Source organism: Canis lupus, chromosome 9, assembly GCF_011100685.1.
Source record: "Canis lupus familiaris isolate Mischka breed German Shepherd chromosome 9, alternate assembly UU_Cfam_GSD_1.0, whole genome shotgun sequence".
NCBI classification, from domain to species: Eukaryota; Metazoa; Chordata; class Mammalia; order Carnivora; family Canidae; genus Canis; species Canis lupus.
The window spans coordinates 54097336-54117069 of NC_049230.1; the positions used below are offsets into that span (position 1 = coordinate 54097336).

General features: G+C 49.6%; 3 protein-coding genes across 6 annotated transcripts in view; 2 read left to right on the top strand and 1 right to left on the bottom strand.

The window, feature by feature from the left end:
• USP20 (ubiquitin specific peptidase 20) overlaps window positions 1-2114 on the bottom strand; it is a 43269-nt gene extending 41155 nt beyond the window's left edge. For 2 of the 4 annotated variants that reach the window (XM_038549071.1, XM_038549064.1), the window contains exon 1: window positions 1993-2114. The gene's annotated coding sequence lies outside the window, so the exon portion shown is untranslated. Of the gene's footprint in view, window positions 1-1870 lie in introns of all 4 variants that reach the window. The other 2 variants (XM_038549065.1, XM_038549067.1) reach the window with 2 other exon arrangements.
• A 105-nt stretch (window positions 2115-2219) lies between these two features.
• C9H9orf78 (chromosome 9 C9orf78 homolog) lies at window positions 2220-9133 on the top strand. Its single transcript, XM_038549073.1, has 9 exons — window positions 2220-2385; window positions 2724-2783; window positions 3736-3787; window positions 3919-3989; window positions 4749-4826; window positions 5570-5767; window positions 6628-6764; window positions 6858-6956; window positions 8480-9133. The coding sequence occupies exons 1-9, from the start codon at window positions 2303-2305 to the stop codon at window positions 8569-8571; spliced, it is 870 nt and encodes a 289-aa protein (XP_038405001.1). The 5' UTR covers window positions 2220-2302; the 3' UTR covers window positions 8572-9133.
• Window positions 9134-10348: 1215 nt separating this feature from the next.
• Window positions 10349-17955, top strand: TOR1A (torsin family 1 member A). The gene is made up of 5 exons (XM_038549072.1): window positions 10349-10584; window positions 11002-11267; window positions 12577-12752; window positions 12850-12977; window positions 17333-17955. Exons 1-5 carry the CDS (start codon window positions 10407-10409, stop codon window positions 17581-17583), a joined length of 999 nt encoding a protein of 332 aa, XP_038405000.1. The 5' UTR covers window positions 10349-10406; the 3' UTR covers window positions 17584-17955.
• Window positions 17956-19734: the final 1779 nt, after the last annotated feature.

Consider the following 19734-nt stretch of genomic DNA (forward strand, 5'->3'; position numbering starts at 1 on the left):
CCTGAATAAATAAATTAGTCCAACAAAATTTTATTGAACACTTACTGCAGCCAGGCTGTGAACTGCAATGGCTTTGCTTCATCCCAAATCTACCTAGACATTAATGTTCACTGAACCCTGAAACAAGTCTGACTCCAGAAAGGAGCTGCTAGCAAACCAACCCAAAATGAGCCAAACCCATACATTTCCTTAAACCACCACTGTCAAAACCAAAACATGACACATCTCTAAAGAGAACCCAAATTTCCTGGAGGCTCCCTCTGAGAAGCACTTTCATCTCACCCCCCAAAAAGGCCCAGCAACACTTAAAGAGTCTGCAGCCCCTTTGCCCAGCCACCCACTGCCAGATTCACAACTGCCACTTTCCAAGCACTGCTTTTGCTAAACAGATCTCAGACCTGCCACAACCCAGGAGGGGAGTAGCACGGGGCACTCTGGCCCTGCCAAGCAGGGACAGCTCATTGGTACCAGGTGCTCCTGCCTGGGATGTCAGAAGAGAAGAGGGGTCTAGAAATGTCCTTGGCCTTCTGGCCCTCTCCTTAGTGCTGTCCAATACCTCCTAGTAGGAGGGTTGCTGGGTGGGCAAAATCAGAGCCACCTCTGAAAAGCGTGACGTCTGCAGACATGGAACTCCCTGGGTTCCCGCAGCAGTGCCCAGGGAGCCTCCCCTTCAGCCAGCAGGGACAGGGTGTCCAGTGATTCCCAGGTGCATCTGGGGCTCGATGAACCAGACTGCAGAAGGCAAGACTTTGAGATTTTAATATATGGCTTTTGACCAAAGCCAAAAAGCTGTTCCAAGAAGTCCTGAGTCCATCTGTCTCGGTCCAAGGAAAAAGAGCAGCAATCTCGAGAGACTGTTCCAGAGAAAAGGAAGGCATTCCAGAAGTGCTGCCCTGCTTCTGAATGGTCTTCCAGAAGAGGAAACCAAAACAGTCTCCATCAGCGCCTCCCCCCAACCAACCATCACAACAGCTACAGCAAACATTTACTGAGCTTCTACTGTGCACAACCTGCAGCAGAGGTGGGCCTGCCACTGATCCCTGTTCCACCTTCGCGCTGGGTAACCTTAGGCACCTATTGCCTTTCTGAGCCAAAGTCTCCTCGCTTGCGAAATGAAAAATAACTCGATCTACTTCATAGGATTGTGGGAGTTCACAGAGACGATGCTTAGCCCGGTGCCTGCCACACAGCAGTGCTTAGTAAGAGGCAGTGCTTTCGGGGTAAAGGACCGGCCTATACTGAGAAAGGGAAAACTATTTAAGAGGTTTCTAGAAGTCCTGTAAGCCATCCTCGATACATTTAGTTATCTCCTAAGCGGTTCGTTGATGCCTGTTTGCCTGTTTCTTTTCAAATAAACGTAATCCTCACAGCATCCTCGGGGTGGAAAGGCGGAGGGCAGGGCGACAGTCGTCGTGACAAAGGACGAAAACAAGGCCCCTGCAGGTCCGGGGAGGCGGCCGGCAAGCACACGACAAAGGGCCCTCTCTCTGCCCTCAAACCCCCCGGAGTGGGTTCGAAACCTCGGACGCAGGGATGAAGTGGCTGGAGGCCCCCACTAGCGGGGCAGTCGGCGCCAGGACCTTAATCTACCATTGCTAAGAGGCGGTCATCTTTTATCCCTAAAGAAAAAAAATGCACGTCAAGGCCCAGACCCTGGGGGAATAAGTCAGCGCCCCCAGACGCCGCACTCGCGCTTTCAACTCGTGCTGGGTCGGGCGCCGCAGAAATAGGAGATGGCGGCCCCCAGTTCCGGAGCAGCAACGAGCCCCCCAGGGTTGCAAGTGGGGCATCGGGGCCCCGAGGGCACCCCCCGGCGCCGCCGGAGGAGGGGAGAGGGCGGCAGCGGCCGGGGGTCCCGGGCTCCGCTCACCGGGCAGCGGCGTCCTGCGCACCCGGCAGGGCCAGGCCCCATCCGGCCCGCAGCCAGGCCAGGGGGGCCCCTGCCGGGAGAGGCCCGGCCCCCGAAGCAGCCGGCTGCGGCCCGGAACTCACCTGCCGTCGCAACCGCGCCGCCGCCGCCTGTCAGTTAAGCGCACCCACAGCCGCAGGGCGCAGGGCCGTGGGACCCGCGGACCGCGCCCCGCCTCCTGCCCCTCGGCCGCCCAATCGGAGAGGCGGACGCCACGGCTGGGGGCGGGGCCGGCGGGCAGTGTGGGCCGGGGGCGGGGCCAGACGAGCGTGGGGCGGGGCCGGGCGGGGCCGGCGCTGGGCTCGCTGCGCTCTGACCGCACTGCTACGCGCCGGAAGCAGCCCCGGCCCGGGCACAGGGGCGCGGCGGCGGGACCGCGGGGCCGGCGCTACCATGCCGGTCACCGGCAAGAGTTTCCGCCGGCGCCGGGCCGACTCGGAGTCGGAGGAAGATGAGCAGGACTCAGAGGAGGTTCGGTGCGTTTGGGATGGGGCTTTCAAGGGGCAAGAAGAGAGAGCCGCCCGTGGGACTCCGCCCCCGCGAGGCGCCTCTTTGTGAGCCGAGATTGTTGTCCCTTTCTGCAGACAAAAAAACTGAGGCTCCTAGGGTTGAGGCCCCCGCCGCAAGGCCGCACGGTTGGGAGAGGTGTCCCCAGGATGCACAGTGGATCTGACACCCAGTGGTTCTAAGCGCGGGGTCGTCTCCTGGACCATTGTGCCGGCCGTTCGGCATCTGGGCCGGGCACCCGTCGAAGCCGCCTTTTAAGGCTGGGTTCCGCCGAGGGTCTCTAAGTCTGTGCGTTGCCTTTTTTCAGATTAAAACTGGAAGAGACTCGCGAGGTGCAAAACTTGAGGAAGAGGCCCAACGGGGTGAGGTGGGTACCACCGGGGGACCCGGAGGAGGAGGAGGAGGAGGCGGCGGCGGTGGTGGCAGGGATACGCCCCCGCCTGGGTCGCCGTCGCGATGACCTCAGAGCCTCTTCTCTTGACACACTGTAGGGCGTCCACTGCCCTGAAAGGAGTGCAGCGTTGTTTAAAGATGTTTAATCAGGAGATGGTCTCAGCTGTGTGGTCTTGAGGTTTGCTCCAGAGCTGCAGAAACGGGTTATTAACTCGTGGTTTTATTGCACCCGATATATTAACTCATGTTTTTCTTGGACCCGATTGTGAAATGCACATTTACTGTTAGAAGTGTGGAAAATTTAGAAAAGTGTAATCAGAAAAATAATCGGCGCCCATACTTCTCCCATCCACAGGTAACCAGTGTTAGCATTCAATGTTCTGGCCAATCTGTTTTGTCTCTTTTGTAGAGATTGTGAGTGCTTTCCTTCTATGCTGTTTGCAACTCATTTTCACATTTCGGGCATTAACACTGTGGGTTATTTTTCCAGAAAAACTTTTTAGGGGCAGCATAGTATTCTGCCACGTGCATGTGCCATAATTTGTCAGTTAATCCCCTACTTAGTAGGGGCCAAAACGTAAATGATCACCAAATAAGGGTGCAATAGGTATTTTTCTACATCTGCCTTCAGCTTCATTTTGCCCAAAGGCTAATCTTATTAATGAGGTTTCCATGCCAAGATAATGTCAAATGGCCTTGTAAGAGAGTGGTACACTTCACCCTCCCCGCCCCCAACCCAGTGCTCGCGGAACTCCGTTTCATGCTTGTAGGCTTTCCCATCTGGCTTTGAGGCCCACTCCTCAGATCTTGCCTTTGCTCTAATGTTGCAAACGTACAAACTTCCTAAGTGTTTTTTCTCATATCTCGGTTGTGCCATTTCTCTCTCACTCTCACTCTCTCACTTTTCCTTTTTTGTTTTTGCTCAGTGCTGTGGCCCTGCTGGTAGGAGAGAAGGTACAAGAAGAGACTACCCTAGTGGTAAGTTGTGGGGTCCTCCTTGGGTAATGGGAAGCTGTGGCTGCTCTCCAGTGGGTGGTTGTGTTTTTTAAAAAAGAAGGCTACTGCCAATTATATAGATGCTTCCTTTTAATTGTGTTTGCTTTCTGCAGGATGATCCCTTTCAGATGAAGACAGGTGGTATGGTGGACATGAAGAAACTGAAGGAAAGAGGCAAAGATAAGTAAGTGCAGGCATCACTGAGATACACATTAACCTATAGGCCCTGCCTGGGTCTGTGTGACCCCAGAGAGCTGGGGCCTGCAGCAGCAGCTTTAGTGAGACATCCTGAAGTTTCCTTTGTGCTTTGTAAAGGGTATGTAGCTTAAAAACAAATGAAAGCAGAAACTTTTTTTTTTAAGATTTTATTTATTTTAGAGAGTGTGTGTGTGCACACACATGCGCTGGCGGAGGGGCAGAGGGAGAGGGAGGGAGAGAATCTCCAGAAGATTCTGCTGAGCATGCAGCCCAGCGGGGGACTTGATCCCACAACCCTGAGATCTGGACCTGAGCCGAAATCAAGAGTTCGATGTTCAACCAACTGAGCCCTGCTGGCACCCCAAAAGCAAAAACTCTTGAAAAGTTAGCTTAGTGTGCTACAGATACTCTCCTTTCATAAAGGTGCATTGTTTAGTGTGTTTCAAATCCATGTAGAAGTTTTTTTTTTTTATGTCCTAAAAAGAACATAAAAACACAATTATAAAAATAGTAGAAAAGTAAGAAATAGAAGTATCTACTCATTCCCCAGAGAAATCTCCAGAGGCCAACAGTTTTGCTTTCTTCTGTTTCTTCTACTTATGTATCATATATATATTTTTTCCCAACCATAAGCACTTTTTTCCCCAACCATAAGTACTTTTTTGAGCACGTTTTGCTTGTATAATATCAAATTTGGCCTCACTGAGTTGTGACTTTAAGACTGCTTCATTGCTTCTCCTTTCAGGATCAGTGAAGAGGAAGACCTCCACCTGGGGACGTCATTTTCCGCAGAAACCAACAGAAGGGATGAGGATGCCGACATGTGGGTATCAGTTTGCTGTGAGTGATTAGGGGTTGACTCCAGCCAGATAGAATCCAAAATATTTAGTCACAGATGACATTATCCAGAATTATCCAAAGGCAGCAAAGTTGGCCTGTCACCCCACCTAGGCTTTCCTAAAAATTCATTTTTTTTTTAAGATTTTTAATTTATTTCTTCATGAGAGACAGAAAGAGAGAGAGAGGCAGAGAGACACAGGCAGAGGGAGAAGCAGGCTCCATGCAGGGAGCCCGATGTGGGACTCGATCCCAGGACTCTAGGATCACGACCTGAGCCGAAGGCAGATGCTTAACCGCTGAGCCACCCAGGCATCCCCCTAAAAATTCTTTAAAAGGGTGGTTCTTGGGATTTTAGATTCCTTGACTAGTAATATTTTCCTGAACATTGTAGGAAGAAACATCGGACTTGCCCACTTTTTTGTTAACAAGACTTAAACAAATGACTACATCTACCATTATCATTCTGTCTTCAATGAGCCTTACATCTATTAACATCAATAGATTGGGAGGGCATAATGTCATAATAGAGGTTACTGCTTTAAGTTGAAAAAAGTTTGCTTGATGAAAAAATTCAAGTTATTTTTCTGTATCTCATTTTTCCATGAACTGATGAAAACTTCATGGACCATCACTGCCCTGTGGGCCAGTGTTGGGGATCACTAATTTCAAAGACATGTTTTGTGAACTTCCTGCCTCTCCCTGAGGCCTGTGGCTTTCTCATTTCAGGATGAAGTACATTGAGACAGAGCTGAAAAAGAGGAAAGGGATTGTGGAACATGAAGAACAGAAAGTCAAGCCAAAGAATGCAGAGGACTGTCTCTACGAACTTCCAGAAAACATCCGTGTTTCCTCAGCAAAGAAGACCGAAGAGATGCTTTCCAACCAGATGCTGAGCGGCATCCCCGAGGTGGACCTGGGCATCGAGTACGTTTCAGACTCCTGGTCTGGCCTCTCTCCTGCCCCTAGCCCACTGAAGAGCTCTCTGCTTTCCAGTTAAGGGGACTGTCTCCTTGGAAACTCACAAATAACAACTATATTTTCTCTGGCAGGTTGAGATGTTTGTGCCCACAGTGTCTCTGGAGGATTAGTTGGTGTTATGAGACTTAAGGGACAGTCTCCTGAAAGCAAAAGTGTGCTGTTTTGTTTCTTGAGATACAGTAGCATTATATTGGTTTCAGGTATACAACATAATGATTCGATATTTGGGTTTTTTGTTGTTGTTGTTGTTTTTATTTATGATAGTCTCACAGAGAGAGAGAGAGGCAGAGAGAGAAGCAGGCTCCATGCACCGGGAGCCCGACGTGGGATTCGATCCCGGGTCTCCAGGATCGCGCCCTGGGCCAAAGGCAGGCGCCAAACCGCTGCGCCACCCAGGGATCCCTGATTCGATATTTGTATACAAGTGTTTGCTTTTATTCTTTGTTCACAGCTCTTCAGTTCTATTCAGACCCTTGTATTCCTCTCTTTTATTCTAGCAGGAGCAATGTTGAAGGCTTACCTACCCCATGATCCTCCTTTTTATTTTTTGCAAAACCTCTGCTCTAACACAGGATTGTTATGGAAGAAATACGATGGTCAGAATCCTCTTTGGGTGCTGTAGGAAGTTGGAAGACATCTAGATTCCCTCCTCTTTTCTGGACTTCTAGCTTTGGTAAACTGTAGAGCACTGTGCTCCAAGAAAGTGGATCTCCTTATGCACTGGTGGGCTTCTAGCCTGACCATTAATTCTGTCTGAGGACCAAAGGTAAGGCAATCTAACACATGTGGTTCCTTTTTCCCCACAGTGCTAAAATAAAAAATATCATTTCCACGGAGGATGCCAAGGCCCGTCTGCTGGCAGAGCAGCAGAACAAGAAGAAAGACAGTGAGACATCTTTCGTGCCCACCAACATGGCCGTGAATTATGTGCAGCACAACCGATGTAAGCTCTGGGGAAGTAGCCCTGCCACATTGGTGTGAGGTCCCCTCGTTCCCATACTTTGTCTGACACATTCCCTGGTCTCTTTTGATCCAGTTTATCATGAGGAGCTCAATGCCCCCGTACGGAGAAACAAAGATGAGCCCAAAGCCCGACCCTTGAGAGTGGGTGACACCGAGAAGCCAGAGCCTGAGCGTGAGTGTATCAGAGGCCTAAGAGCTGCCTGGAGCAGTCATTGGGGCCCGTGGAGGCAGGGTGGACTTTGGCTGGGGTAGAGCCTGGGCTGTGGGGCCAGGGCACCTGGGTTCCACTCTGTGCTCTGGACCATGGCCATGTGCCTTCCCCTTTCCAGGCCTCGGTTTACTCATCTGTAAATGGGGATAGTAATAAAACCACACATTTGGGGTTGCTCCGAGGATTCACTGGGCTATCAAATACAATAGAGAATTAAAAAACTAGGACATTTCAATGAGCAAAAATAAATTAAAAGTTACTCACAGTTTCACCCAAAGATATGCGCTGCTAACATTTTTATGTATAACCTTCCAGACTTTAAAAAAACGTGTATAGAAACATATACTGTATACATACAATAGGATCTCATAGATTTTTACTCAGTAGTGTGCCCTCCATGTCTCTCTATGACAGTAGATAGATATTTTACTGTTGAGTGGCCATCTCATGTTCTACTGTAGGGATATACTGTAGTTCCCTCTGGCTGGACACTTAGGTTGTTTCTCATCTTTCCCTTTTATTTATTTATTTATTTTTTCATCTTTCCCTTTTCTTTTTTTTTTTTTTAATTTTTTTATTTATTTATGATAGTCACAGAGAGAGAGAGAGAGGCAGAGACATAGGCAGAGGGAGAAGCAGGCTCCATGCACCGGGAGCCTGATGTGGGATTCGATCCTGGGTCTCCAGGATCGCGCCCTGGGCCAAAGGCAGGCGCCAAACCGCTGCGCCACCCAGGGATCCCCTCATCTTTCCCTTTTAAACACTGTTTTTGCCTATATCATGTCCTTAGGCTCCAGGCCAAGAAGTCACCAAATGCTCCTCTAAAAGTGGGGTGATTTGTTCCCCCACTAGCAACATCCAGCTGTGTCCCTTTCCCTCTTGCTAACCAGCACCAGTGGGAGGAGGGGGGATGATCCTAAGGAAAAGCTGAGCAGGCTATTGTTTTCCTTTCCCTCCTACTTGGGAAATTATTTTCTGTACCATCTTGGTTGCATAGTCTTTGATTGCCAGAGTTTTGTGTTATTCACACATAGTAAGCAAGGACTTTGGTGTCACCAGACTTGGGTTCAACTCTCAACCTACTTTTGCTTTCTGAGCGACCCTGAGGAAGTCACTCTGGACAGTGATGGCAACATGCCCCTGTTCGAATTGCTGTGAAGGTTAAAAGAAGTCATATCTGAAAGTGTTAAGCACCAGGCCTTGTACATAGCCAGATTCTCACTGCAGTGAAACACCGACTGTCTGGCCACCTAGTCTGCTGCTGACATCTGCATATACCACCATACTATCACTTGACTCCACCCTATGTTAATTTTCATTCACTCAATAACAAGTATTTACTGAGGCCCTACCAGGTTCCTATTTACCAAGGTAGGCACTGGGGCTCCTGTGGGGAATGAGACGGGCTTGGTCCTAGCCTAAGCAGAGCTGAAACCCATCAGTGGCTTCCAACACGGCAAACAGCTTTTTCTCTTCCTTTGCAGGGTCCCCTCCTAACCGCAAGCGTCCTGCTAATGAGAAGGCCACTGACGACTATCACTATGAGAAGTTCAAGAAGATGAACAGACGGTACTAAGGGTGGGAGAAGGGAGAAGTTGCAGACTGGGATGTAAATAGTGTTGTCCCTCCCATACTCCCTTGACGAAATGCTTCTTGAACAGAAGTTTGCTTCTGTTCTATTTGCTAGCAGACCATTCCAAAAACAGACAGTCCTGCTGCTTACCTGCTGGATTTTTCAGGCACTGCATTTATAACCTTCTGAAACAATGTGTAGTTTCCCTATTTGGGGACAAATTCTATTCTTGTGAGCGTTATTAAATCTTGTTTGTAAATATGTTGACTTTCTCTTAATATTGGCCCTGAGTCTGGAGGAAACAGCTGTTCAGAGTGAGATAAACTCTTTAGGTTGTGCTGCTAATTATTATATATGCAATCGTGTCTTCTACTTTCAAATACCTGGAGTTCAGAGATACATCCTTCACTGTTTATGATGGATCCACCTGACAGCAGGAAAATCTAGGATGGGATCAAAGGGACACTGATATTTTTTGACTTTTACAGTCACCTGTTTTCACTAAGAAAGAGAAACAGTTTCTATCATTTTTAGGACTTAAGTATTAAATATGAAATGAATCCAACCTTCTTGTTTGTATTGTGTCTCCTTATACTAACACTAGGTAATGTGTTGTGAGCCTGGAGGTGGGGGTTGGTAGCTCAAAAGCAAAATTTGTTTACTGAGAGATTTTCTCTTCGAGTTTAAAAGACTTCGGCAGGCTCCAATCAGCTGGCTGTTGGGGGCAGTGCCCCCTGTGCTTTCATTTACCTGAGCACTTATACAAGTTGAGATGAGAAAAGAGCCAGTTTGGTTGACCTTTGGGCTGATTTTTAGAGTGGATGTTGTGGTTAGAGACTTTGGCTTGGAGTCTGAGCTGAGCCCTGTTCACAGCCTATTTTGCCCTTGGACAGATCTCTTTCCCTCTGAGCTTGTTTTCTCATCTGTAAAATGGAGACAGTGTTTTATTTTTGTATTTTTTCCTCCATTAAAATGCATGGTCAGTGAAGGCAGGAATCACATCTACCTCATTTTCTTAAATCCCCAAAGTCTAGTCCATAACCCGACACATGGGGAATCCTCAAAACCCTGAGTGAATGAGTGTAAGTAATTTTTCTGGAGAAATCTGAGGAACACGACCTCATCGAGGTGGTGAAGGTCAATAATAGTCATAAATCATGTTGCTGTATCATTCATATCATGTCATGAAAATAGCACCGTACCCACATCTAGAATGTTCCTCCCCAACGCTGTTGTCCCCAGTCTAATAATGAGAAAAACATCCCATCCCAACAGCGGGGTATCCTACAAAAAATTTGACCAACACTCCCCCAAAACTGCCAAGGTCATCAAAACCAAGGAGAGCTTGAGAAAGTCTCAGCCAAGGAGGAGACTAAGGAGACATGAGAACGAAATATAATGTATCGTGGATGGGATCCTAGCTCAGATACAGGACGTCAGGTAAAAACTTAAGGAAAACTGAACAAATTTTAGTTGTATCAATATAGGTTCATTATTTTAAATGAATATAACATACTAGTATGTTAATAAGAGAAATTACGTGGGAGGGCATACCTCGCTGTACTTACTCAACTTTTCCATATAGCTAAAATTGTTCCCAGAAAATAGGCTTACTTTTAAAATAGTGCCGCCCCCACCCCCGCGGCCTCCGGCGCTCAGGTGCTCGCCTCCCGGAAGCGGGAAGAAGGTTCCGCCCCACCCCGCACAAAGATGGCGACACGAGGAGGCCCGCCCCGCACAAAGATGGCGGCCGCGTCGGGGAGGAACCGGAAGCGCGGTCTGGCCGTAGCGCCGGTCCGCGGCAGCGCCAGAACGCGCGGGGCGGCGCGGGTCCGGGCATGAAGCTGGGCCGGGCCGTGCTGGGCCTGCTGCTGCTGGCGCCGTTGGCGGTGCGGGCGGTGGAGCCCATCAGCCTGGGACTGGCCCTGGCCGGCGTCCTCACCGGCTACATCTACCCGCGCCTCTACTGCCTCTTCACGGAGTGCTGCGGCCAGAAGCGGAGCCTCAGCCGGGAGGGTAGGGCGCGCGGGCGGCCGCGGGGCGGGGCGGGGCCGGGCCGGGGGATCGGGGGCCGCAGCCGGAGCGGCTCCCGGCCACGACTGGGGACGGGCCAGCGTTGGTCGCAGACCCGAGCAGGCGGGCTGCGGGCCGGGCCGCCTCCTCCGCCGAGAGTTTCGCTTCTTCCCAGCTGGGGCGGGAGGGGTGGTGGGAAGTGTCCGGGCGGCCCCCTCCTGCGCGGCGGGGCGGGGCGGGGCGGGGCGGGGCGGGGCGCGGCCTCCAGCCTCCAGCCTCCAGCCCCCCGCCCCCCGCGGCTCGCCGGGTGCTCCAGCAGCTTCTCCCGCCTCGCCCGCGGCCCCACGCGCCCTGTACGCGCCTCGGCCAGCTCGCGCCAGACACAGACACCCCCTCGCTGACTAGCTTTGTTTTTCCCAGCGCTGCAGAAGGATCTGGACAGCAAGCTCTTTGGACAGCATCTCGCAAAGAAAGTCATCTTAAATGCTGTGTCTGGCTTCATAAGCAACCCGAAGCCGAAGAAACCTCTCACCCTTTCTCTGCACGGGTGGACGGGCACGGGCAAAAATTTTGTCAGCAAGATCATCGCGGAGAATATTTACGAGGGAGGTCTGAACAGTGACTATGTCCACCTGTTTGTGGCCACGCTGCACTTTCCACATGCCTCCAACATCACCCTGTATAAGGCAAGAGCAGAATTTTGGAATCCTTCCTGGATGATGCAGGGTTGGGGGTTTCTTTGTTGTGGGGTAGGATTTGGGGATTGTGAGTTAGAATGAGTGAGCCCTGGGCAGCCCCGGTGGCACAGTGGTTTAGCGCCGCCTGCCTCCAGCCCGGCGGTCCCAGGCCTGGAGACCCAGGATCGAGTCCCACGTTGGGCTTCCTGCATGGAGCCTGCTTCTCCCTCTGCCTGTGTCTCTGCCTCTCTCTCTCTGTAACTATCATAAATAAATAAAAATTTTTAAAAAATTAAAAAAAAAAAGATTTATTTATTTATTCAGAGAGAGCGAGAGAGAGGCAGAGACACAGGCAGAGGGAGAAGCAGGCTCCATGCACCGGGAGCCCAATGTGGGATTCGATCCCGGGTCTCCAGGATCGTGCCCTTGGCCAAAGGCAGGCGCCAAACGGCTGCGCCACCCAGGGATCCCTAAATAAATCTTTAAAAAAAAAAAAAAAAAAAAAGAATGAGTGAGCCCTGAAGACGTCTACACGTGTGGGTTCCCCCTTTGAAAGGTGTGGAAGTTAGGAGGGTTTGACATGTATGGGGCGGTTATACCATCCAGGCTCTGCGGTGGTTGCTGAAAACGGCCCGGTATGATTCTCAGTCCAGTAAGTGGGGTTAGAGGTGAATGTCATTACGTCCAACCTAAGGAGCATCACATTTCACTCAGTGTGTAAAAGAGGACACATTTCTAGAAAGGCCTAAGGCTGTTTAGTTGAAGTGTTACAAACTGCTTTTACGGTTTAACTCACTGATTAATAACCTGGACTTTGGCGGCAGACACACCAGGTTGTGAGTCCTAACTCTCCCACCTGCCAGCTGTGTCATCTTGGGACTGAAGAAGCCTGGTGTGCACACAGGATACGTATTAACATCGCCATTTTAATGAGAAGGACCAGCAATTCAGTGACACGGCATCACTATGATATCCGCACAGCACAGGAATTATAATCAACGTGGGGCTTTGGAGTCAGGCAGGGCAGGGTTCAGATCCCAGCTCTACCACGTACTAATTTTGTAATCTTGGGCAAGATGATGAAGCTCTGTACCTCAGTCTCCTTATCTATAAAATGGGTATGATAACATGCGCTGCATGGAGTTGTGAGGAACCAAGGAGCTTGTGTGTAAAGTTCTTAGTACAGTGCTGAGCACGCAGTGAGCCTTCCGTAAACACGGCCATTGTGGAAACAGTTGTAGCGTTGACGCTTATGCCAGTTGTTTTCCATTGTACTTGCTGAGAACTTTGTGTTGGCTTTTCCCCTTTGTCACTCAAGGACCAGTTACAATTGTGGATACGTAGCAACGTGAGCGCCTGTGCCAGATCCATCTTCATATTCGATGAGATGGACAAGATGCATGCCGGCCTCATAGATGCCATCAAACCTTTCCTAGACTATTATGATCATGTGGATGGGGTTTCCTACCAGAAAGCCATCTTCATATTTCTCAGGTAAGGTCCAGGCCGGGACATGATTGAAGAACCCTGAGCCCAAGTCCGTGGGCTTCGGAACAAAGCCCAGTCCTCACTCACCGGCATTCTGTTGCAGCAATGCTGGAGCAGAAAGGATCACAGACGTGGCTTTGGACTTCTGGAGGAGTGGAAAGCAGAGGGAAGAGATCCGGCTCAAAGACATGGAGCCGGCCTTGTCTGTGTCAGCCTTCAATAACAAGAACAGTAAGTGCCCGCTTTTACTAACCTCTCTCATTCATGACTCTCTGTCACTAAGCTGTAGATCATTGGCATCACCGTGGCCCGGGAGCTGGCTAGAAATGCCACTTCTCAGTCCCTTCTTCAGACCTACTGAGGCAGAATTTCTTTTTTTTTTTTTTTTTTAATTTTTTTTTTAATTTTTATTTATTTATGATAGTCACAGAGAGAGAGAGAGATAGGCGCAGAGACACAGGCAGAGGGAGAAGCAGGCTCCATGCACCGGGAGCCCGACGTGGGATTCGATCCCGGGTCTCCAGGATCGCGCCCTGGGCCAAAGGCAGGCGCCAAACCGCTGCGCCACCCAGGGATCCCTGAGGCAGAATTTCTTGGAAGAATTTGTGTTAAGCTCCAAGTGGCTTTTATATACCCTAAAGTTTGGAAAGTGCTGTTCTAAAGAAAGAGGGACGTTCTTGATTACCAAGGTCTTAAAAACTAGTTCCTTGTTTTCTTTAGCTATATCCTATTTCTTTGTGGAAGAAAAGCAGGCAGCTGAGCAAAGAAGGGCTGCTGTAGTTGTGCCTCCAAAAGAGAGGACCTCTCAGGTCCCTTTCTTTTCTGTGTTGCCCAGGAACTGAGGTTCTGTGCACAAGAATAACAGCCAAGCAGTGGGTGGGCCCTTGTTCTGCACTGGACACCATGTAGAACGTTCTACCTGCAGATATCCTCTGATCTCCACAATAACTTTGTGGGGTAGAAACTGTCCCTGTCCCCAAGGAAACTGAGGCACAGAGGGAGCCACTTGCCCTAGGCCGCCCAGCCTGTTTGGTGTCTTTGATCCCAGAGCCTGAGCCTTTCACTGCCAAACTCCTGGTTTTCCCAGTGTACTCACACACCTTTGACCTTGAACCCTTAGAGGGAGGAAGACCCCACAATGCAGAATGATTCACCAGGTTACCTGGGAGCCATGCAGGCTGTTACCATTAAAGTCTGCTTTGTTCAGTTTCCTTCATGAGCTTAGAAAACAAAAATTCTCCTTTGAAATAAGGAATTTGTGGTATTGCAGAAATATGTGAACAGTATGGGGTGTTTTTGTTTTTTTTATTATTATTATTATTTATTCATGAGAGACACAGAGAGAGAAAATGGCAGAGACACAGGCAGAGGGAGAAGCAGGCTCCATGTAGGGAGCCCGATGTGGGACTGGATCCCAGGTCCCCAGGATCAGGCCCTGGGCCGAAGACAGCGATAAACCGCTGAGCCACCCAGGCTGCCCAGTATGGAGTGTTTTGTATCTGTTTGTGTAGCTGGAGTATTTACTCTGAAAGCCAGGATATTTTGTAACCTGTCGGATGGTTTCCTGGCATGCAAGCAGTATGAACACATGCACTAGAAGCCTTAGCCTAAATGCTGCAGCAAGATGAGGCCAGTTGCCTAGAACCCATGTGCTGGGAGGTTACAAAGGGTTCCAGAGAATAAGCTTCAGAATTGACAGACCTGGCCATTTCTGATTGTGGCCTCAGGCAGATGGCTGAACTCATTCATTCATTCATTCCACAGATGTTTATTGAGCACCTACTAGGTAACAGGCACTAGTCTAGCTGGGGATATCGCAGTGAACAAAAGCAAATCCTTATCCTCAAGGAGTTTATATCCTAATGGTAATAAATAAGGAAGGAAGTGGGTCGGATGATGGGATATGTGTATCTATGTAGAGATAGAGATATGTTTTCCTCTCCACCCCCAATAGGTAAAAAGTAAGTTAATAAAGAGGGCTTGAGGGTACTGGACTAAGGATGGGCTACAGTTTTAAATAGAGTGGTCAGGAATGGCTCACTGTGAGGGTGACATTTGAGCTGTTCCAAGGATGAGGGTGTGAGCCATGTGGATACCACAGGGAACAGCATTCCATCAGAGGGAACAGCACATGCAGGGCCCTGAGGTGGGGGTATGCCCAGGATTCCTGTGGGGGTCCAGGAGGAACAAAGGAGAAGAGGGGGTCAGATAAGAGGTGAGACTTGCACTGGCAGTACTGATCATGGAAGGCCCAGAGAGCCATTGAGAGGCTTTGGGTTTGACTCCTAATGGAGGAGGGAGCCCCTAGAGTGTTTTGAGCAAACAGTGACATGACCAGGCTTGGTTTTAAGTGAACAGACTGAAGGCAGCAGAGGCAGGGACACAGGCAGGAGCTGTCCGACAGTGTAGACAGTGTCCTTGTGCCAGCAGTGGGATCGGGCGACATGGTGTGATGAGGATGCATTTTGAAAGGAGAAACATTTAGAAGGTGCAGTCACATTTCCTGAAGGATCGGTGTGGTAATGAGAGAGCACCGAATCAGGGATCCGGCTTGCTCAGTGGAAAGGGTGGCACTGCCATTTCAGGGGACAGACTATGGAATTGCAAGTTTGTGGGGCCAGATGGGAGATGGAGACAGTTGTGGACGGTGAGCGAGGCACCCCTGTAGAGATGCAGGGTAGATGTTTGGCTGTTCAGTGGGGTTCCCCAGGGGTGCTCAGCTAAGGGTACAGATTGGGGAGTGGTCGTCTATAGGTGATTTCTCAAGAGACTGAGATCCTTGTCCTGCCAGAGCACTTCCCGTGGTGCTGTTCTGGCCGTGTGGGCTCTGCGCGGAGGTCACCTTCTCAGCTGGGCCTTGGCTGCCCACCCTGGCCAAGTAGCCTGTCCTCCTTGCCCACTCGCCCCATTTCAGTGCTCACAGCCCCGGTCACTATCTGAAATTGTGAACCGGCTTATCAGGGTGTGAATCCCTGAGGGCAGCATCCATGTCTGCCTGGCTCCATGCTCTCTCCCCAGGGTGTAGGGCTTGCCTTGCCTGACACAGCAGGCCTTCAGGAAATGAGCTGTCCCACTTGTTAGCCACTAGCGTTCTTTCCCATGGCCATACTCCACCCCATCCAGGCAGTGAGATCGTTATTGAGCACCAGTTCCATGCAAAGCACTGCTAAGAAAGGAAAGAGTATGTTTTTTGTGATTTATAAGAATAAATATGTATTAGCTCTTTGTCACCATTTCTGGTACAATTCTCCTAAAACACTCAGAATTTCCTAAGTAACAAGAGCCATAAAGAGGTCTTGATATTTATAACAAACTTGTTAACCAAACCTGAGTTTGTGTAAATAAGAGGACTTTGGGGAAGCATCTAAGGGGCATGCTCCGGTTTCCAGGGGAACCAAGCATTGTACCTGGAGGGTTGGAACTTTCAGCGCCATTCCGTGACCCCTGGGGAGAGGCCAGGGGCTGGAGGTGGAATCAGTCACCAGTGGCAATCAGGGATTTGATCAGACATGCCTATGTAACGAAGCTTCCATAAATATACAAAAGAATGGAGGTTCAGAGAGCTTCCAGATTGAACGCATGGAGGGTGGGGGGAGAGTGGTCCCCTGGGAGGGGGCATAGAAGCCTCACATCCTTTCTGCATTCCCTGCCCTCTGCGTCTCTTCCATCTGGGTGATGATGGGCTTTTACTGAACTGAATTGTAGCACACCCAGCTAGTATTGGAGAATTGCTTAAAGGTGTGAAAAAAAAAAAAAAAAAAACCCTCCACATGTCAGAATTGGTGTCAGAGTGAGACCAGAATTAAGGCACCAGAGTTAAGCAGCAAAGCGGAACAGAAACTGTTCCAAGTGTGGAAGTGCTGGGTGTGATCCAGCAGCAGGTGAGCTATTGTCAGGAGGGAGTGTGTGCTGGGTCCCCCCGGGAATCCAGGAGGGGATGTGACTGGGTCAGTGGGTGGGTGCACATAGAGCCAGCACTCATCCTTGGTGAAAACACGCAGCAAAATCTGTACCCTGTGGCCGCACCAGAGTGCTGTGTTCACACAGTATGGTGCTGAGGGTTCTAGTTCTCGGTCTCTCAATGCCCCATGTGGTTTGGATGTGCTGTGTTTTTGCACGTGCGGGCAGCGGTGCCGGTTTCTGCCCTGTTGCTGATCCAGCTGCCAAAAGTCCAGTGAGTCCGGGTTCCCCAAGTAAAGGAGTGGCTAGTCCCTCCCTGGGGACTCCCTTCTCCTTGAGCTTTCTCTGAAACCCTGCCAGCCTGGAGACCTGGTCCCCTCCGTACTGCCCTCTGCCTCTGCTTGTTCCCAGCAGCCTGGGTTCGTTTGTCTCTCTCCCGCTTCAGATCTGTAGGTCCATCCAAGAAACCTCCCCTGAGCCCGAGGCATAAGGAAGGTGCCACGTCACCTGTGCTTTACTCTCATGAAGGCATCACAGCTTGATTGTGCCCATGGACAGGTCCCAGGTTACTTCTGCCTCATTGGATCGTGGGCCCCACCTCCGTGTCTGGCGCCTAGTGGATGTGTGAGGGATGGATGGGTAGGCAGGTGGACAATGGATGAACAGCCCCTTTTTCTTTTTCCCAGGTGGCTTCTGGCATAGCAGCCTAATTGACCGAAATCTCATTGATTATTTTGTTCCCTTCCTCCCCCTGGAATATAAACACCTAAAAATGTGCATCAGAGTTGAAATGCAGTCCCGAGGCTTTGATATTGATGAGGACATTGTCACCAAAGTGGCCGACGAGATGACATTTTTCCCCAAAGAAGAGAGAGTTTTCTCTGACAAAGGCTGCAAAACCGTGTTCACCAAGTTAGATTACTACTACGATGACTGACACGGCACTGGAGTTGCTTCAAGTTGGAACACTCTGCTCTATTCCCATATCTCCCCCAGCTCCATACACTGGAAGAGGACTAAAGTGAATGCTTCCTGTGGGACAGGACAGGCATTGCCCCAGGCAGTGTTCATCCAGCAGAGCCTTGCCAGTGTCCTACCCTACAGATCGTGGACTTCGAAAGAGCCCCCAGAGCGTTCAGAGGAGGAAGCAGCTCCCAATCCACTCGGCCCAGGGCTCATGATTTTTTAAAAATCATGTTTTAATCTTAAGTGTTTCTGTTTCAAGGAAGGACGTCTAAGTTTTATTGAAAATGTGGTAACTTTATTTAAAATGGTTTTTAACATTATGAGAAACTTTTCAGGCTCTACATTGCTGGCTTTGTGTGTTTTTTTAAGTTCCTGTCACCATATCATCTAATGTTTTGTCTTTACTGCAAAAAAGCACAAGCCTGGGTCCTTGGCATGTAGTCCCTAAGATGGCATACCCGGGGACGAAGGCTGGAGCAGTGGTCAGACCTGTCACGGGATGACCATCGCGAGCAAGGGGCAAGGAAGTGTTTAAATAAAAGGACAAGTGTATAAGAGAACACTCAGGCAAGTCACAGATAAGCCTTAAATCCCCTTTCCAACTTCCAATCTCAGTAACATTGTGAACTATGGGAATGATCTTAGCAACATTGTGAACATTTGTTAGAAACAGTTTCCTTGAAAGAAAAGTCTTTCTGGGCAGTCCTGGTGGCTCAGTGGTTTAGCGCCACCTTCAGCCCAGGGCCTGATCCTGGAGACCCATGATCGAGTCCCACATCAGGCTCCCTGCATGGAGCCTGCTTCTCCCTCTGCCTGTGTCTCTCATGAATAAATAAATAAATCTTAAAAAAAAAAAAAAAAAAAGAAAAGAAAAATCTTTCCAGCTTGTCACTTGCCAGTCATTCAGCTTTGCAAAGGAAGACCCTTCTCTGCTTTCCATTCCTGAATGAGCCATGTGTTGTCTGGCAAGTTTTGCCATATTTTTAAAAACTGCACTCATTATTAGCCTTTGTAATTTTGTTTTAAAGACTTTATTTATTTAGGACATTTGGGTAGTTCAGTGGTTGAGTGGCTGCCTTTGGGTCAGGTCGTGATCCCGGGGGTCCTGGGATCAAGTCCCACATGGAGCTTGCTTCTACCTCTGCCTGTCTCTGCCTCTCTCTCTTATCATGTCTCTCAGGATCGATCTTTCTTTCTTTCTTTCTTTCTTTCTTTCTTTCTTTCTTTCTTTCTTTCTTTGACCTTTTTCCTTCTAAAAATATTTTATTTATTTGAGAGAGACATCGAGAATACAAGTGGGGGGCAAGGGGCGGGGAAGGGGAGGCAGATTGCCCACTGAGCAGGGAGCCTGACACAGGGCTTGATTCCAGGACCCTGAGATCATGACTTGAGCCAGAGGCAGACACTTAACTGAGCCACCCAGGTGCCCCATTAATTTTTGTTGTTTAATGAGAACCCCCAAAACCTCTTAGAAAAGCTTAACTGCCCCCCATCCACCCCGAGGATGCCAAGAATAGTGTTTTTTACTTACAACTTCAAACAGCTACTATTTTACAATAAAATTATAATTTGTGAATACACCTTTGAAGGAGAAAAAAGCCCTCCAGTATAGATCTTCTGTGCCTCAGCTATGAAGTAAGACCTAACCGGTGCAGTGCAGGCTGGAGTGAAGTCTAGTGTAGGGACTCTGAGGATCCCTACTTGCTCTTTGCTCCGCTGCATTGGGCTTCATGGCACTCTTGACACCCAGCTGTGGAGTCAAATCTAGAGACATAATCCCACCTGAGATGCCAGGCGGAGTATAGACCACTGTTAGGAGGCTGCACATACCTGTATGTAACATCCACGTGTGCCTGCAGGCCGAGGACCAGCTGGCACCTCGCTGCCACAGGACCCCTCTGCCTCGTGGTACCTGGCCTGCAAAGAGCCTCCTTAATCTTTTTTAATTTTTTTTTTTTTTTTTTTATGATAGTCACAGAGAGAGAGGCAGAGACACAGGCAGAGGGAGAAGCAGGCTCCATGCACCGGGAGCCCGATGTGGGACTCAAGCCCGGGTCTCCGGGATTGCGCCCTAGGCCAAAGGCAGGCGCTAAACCGCTGCGCCACCTAGGGATCCCCAGAG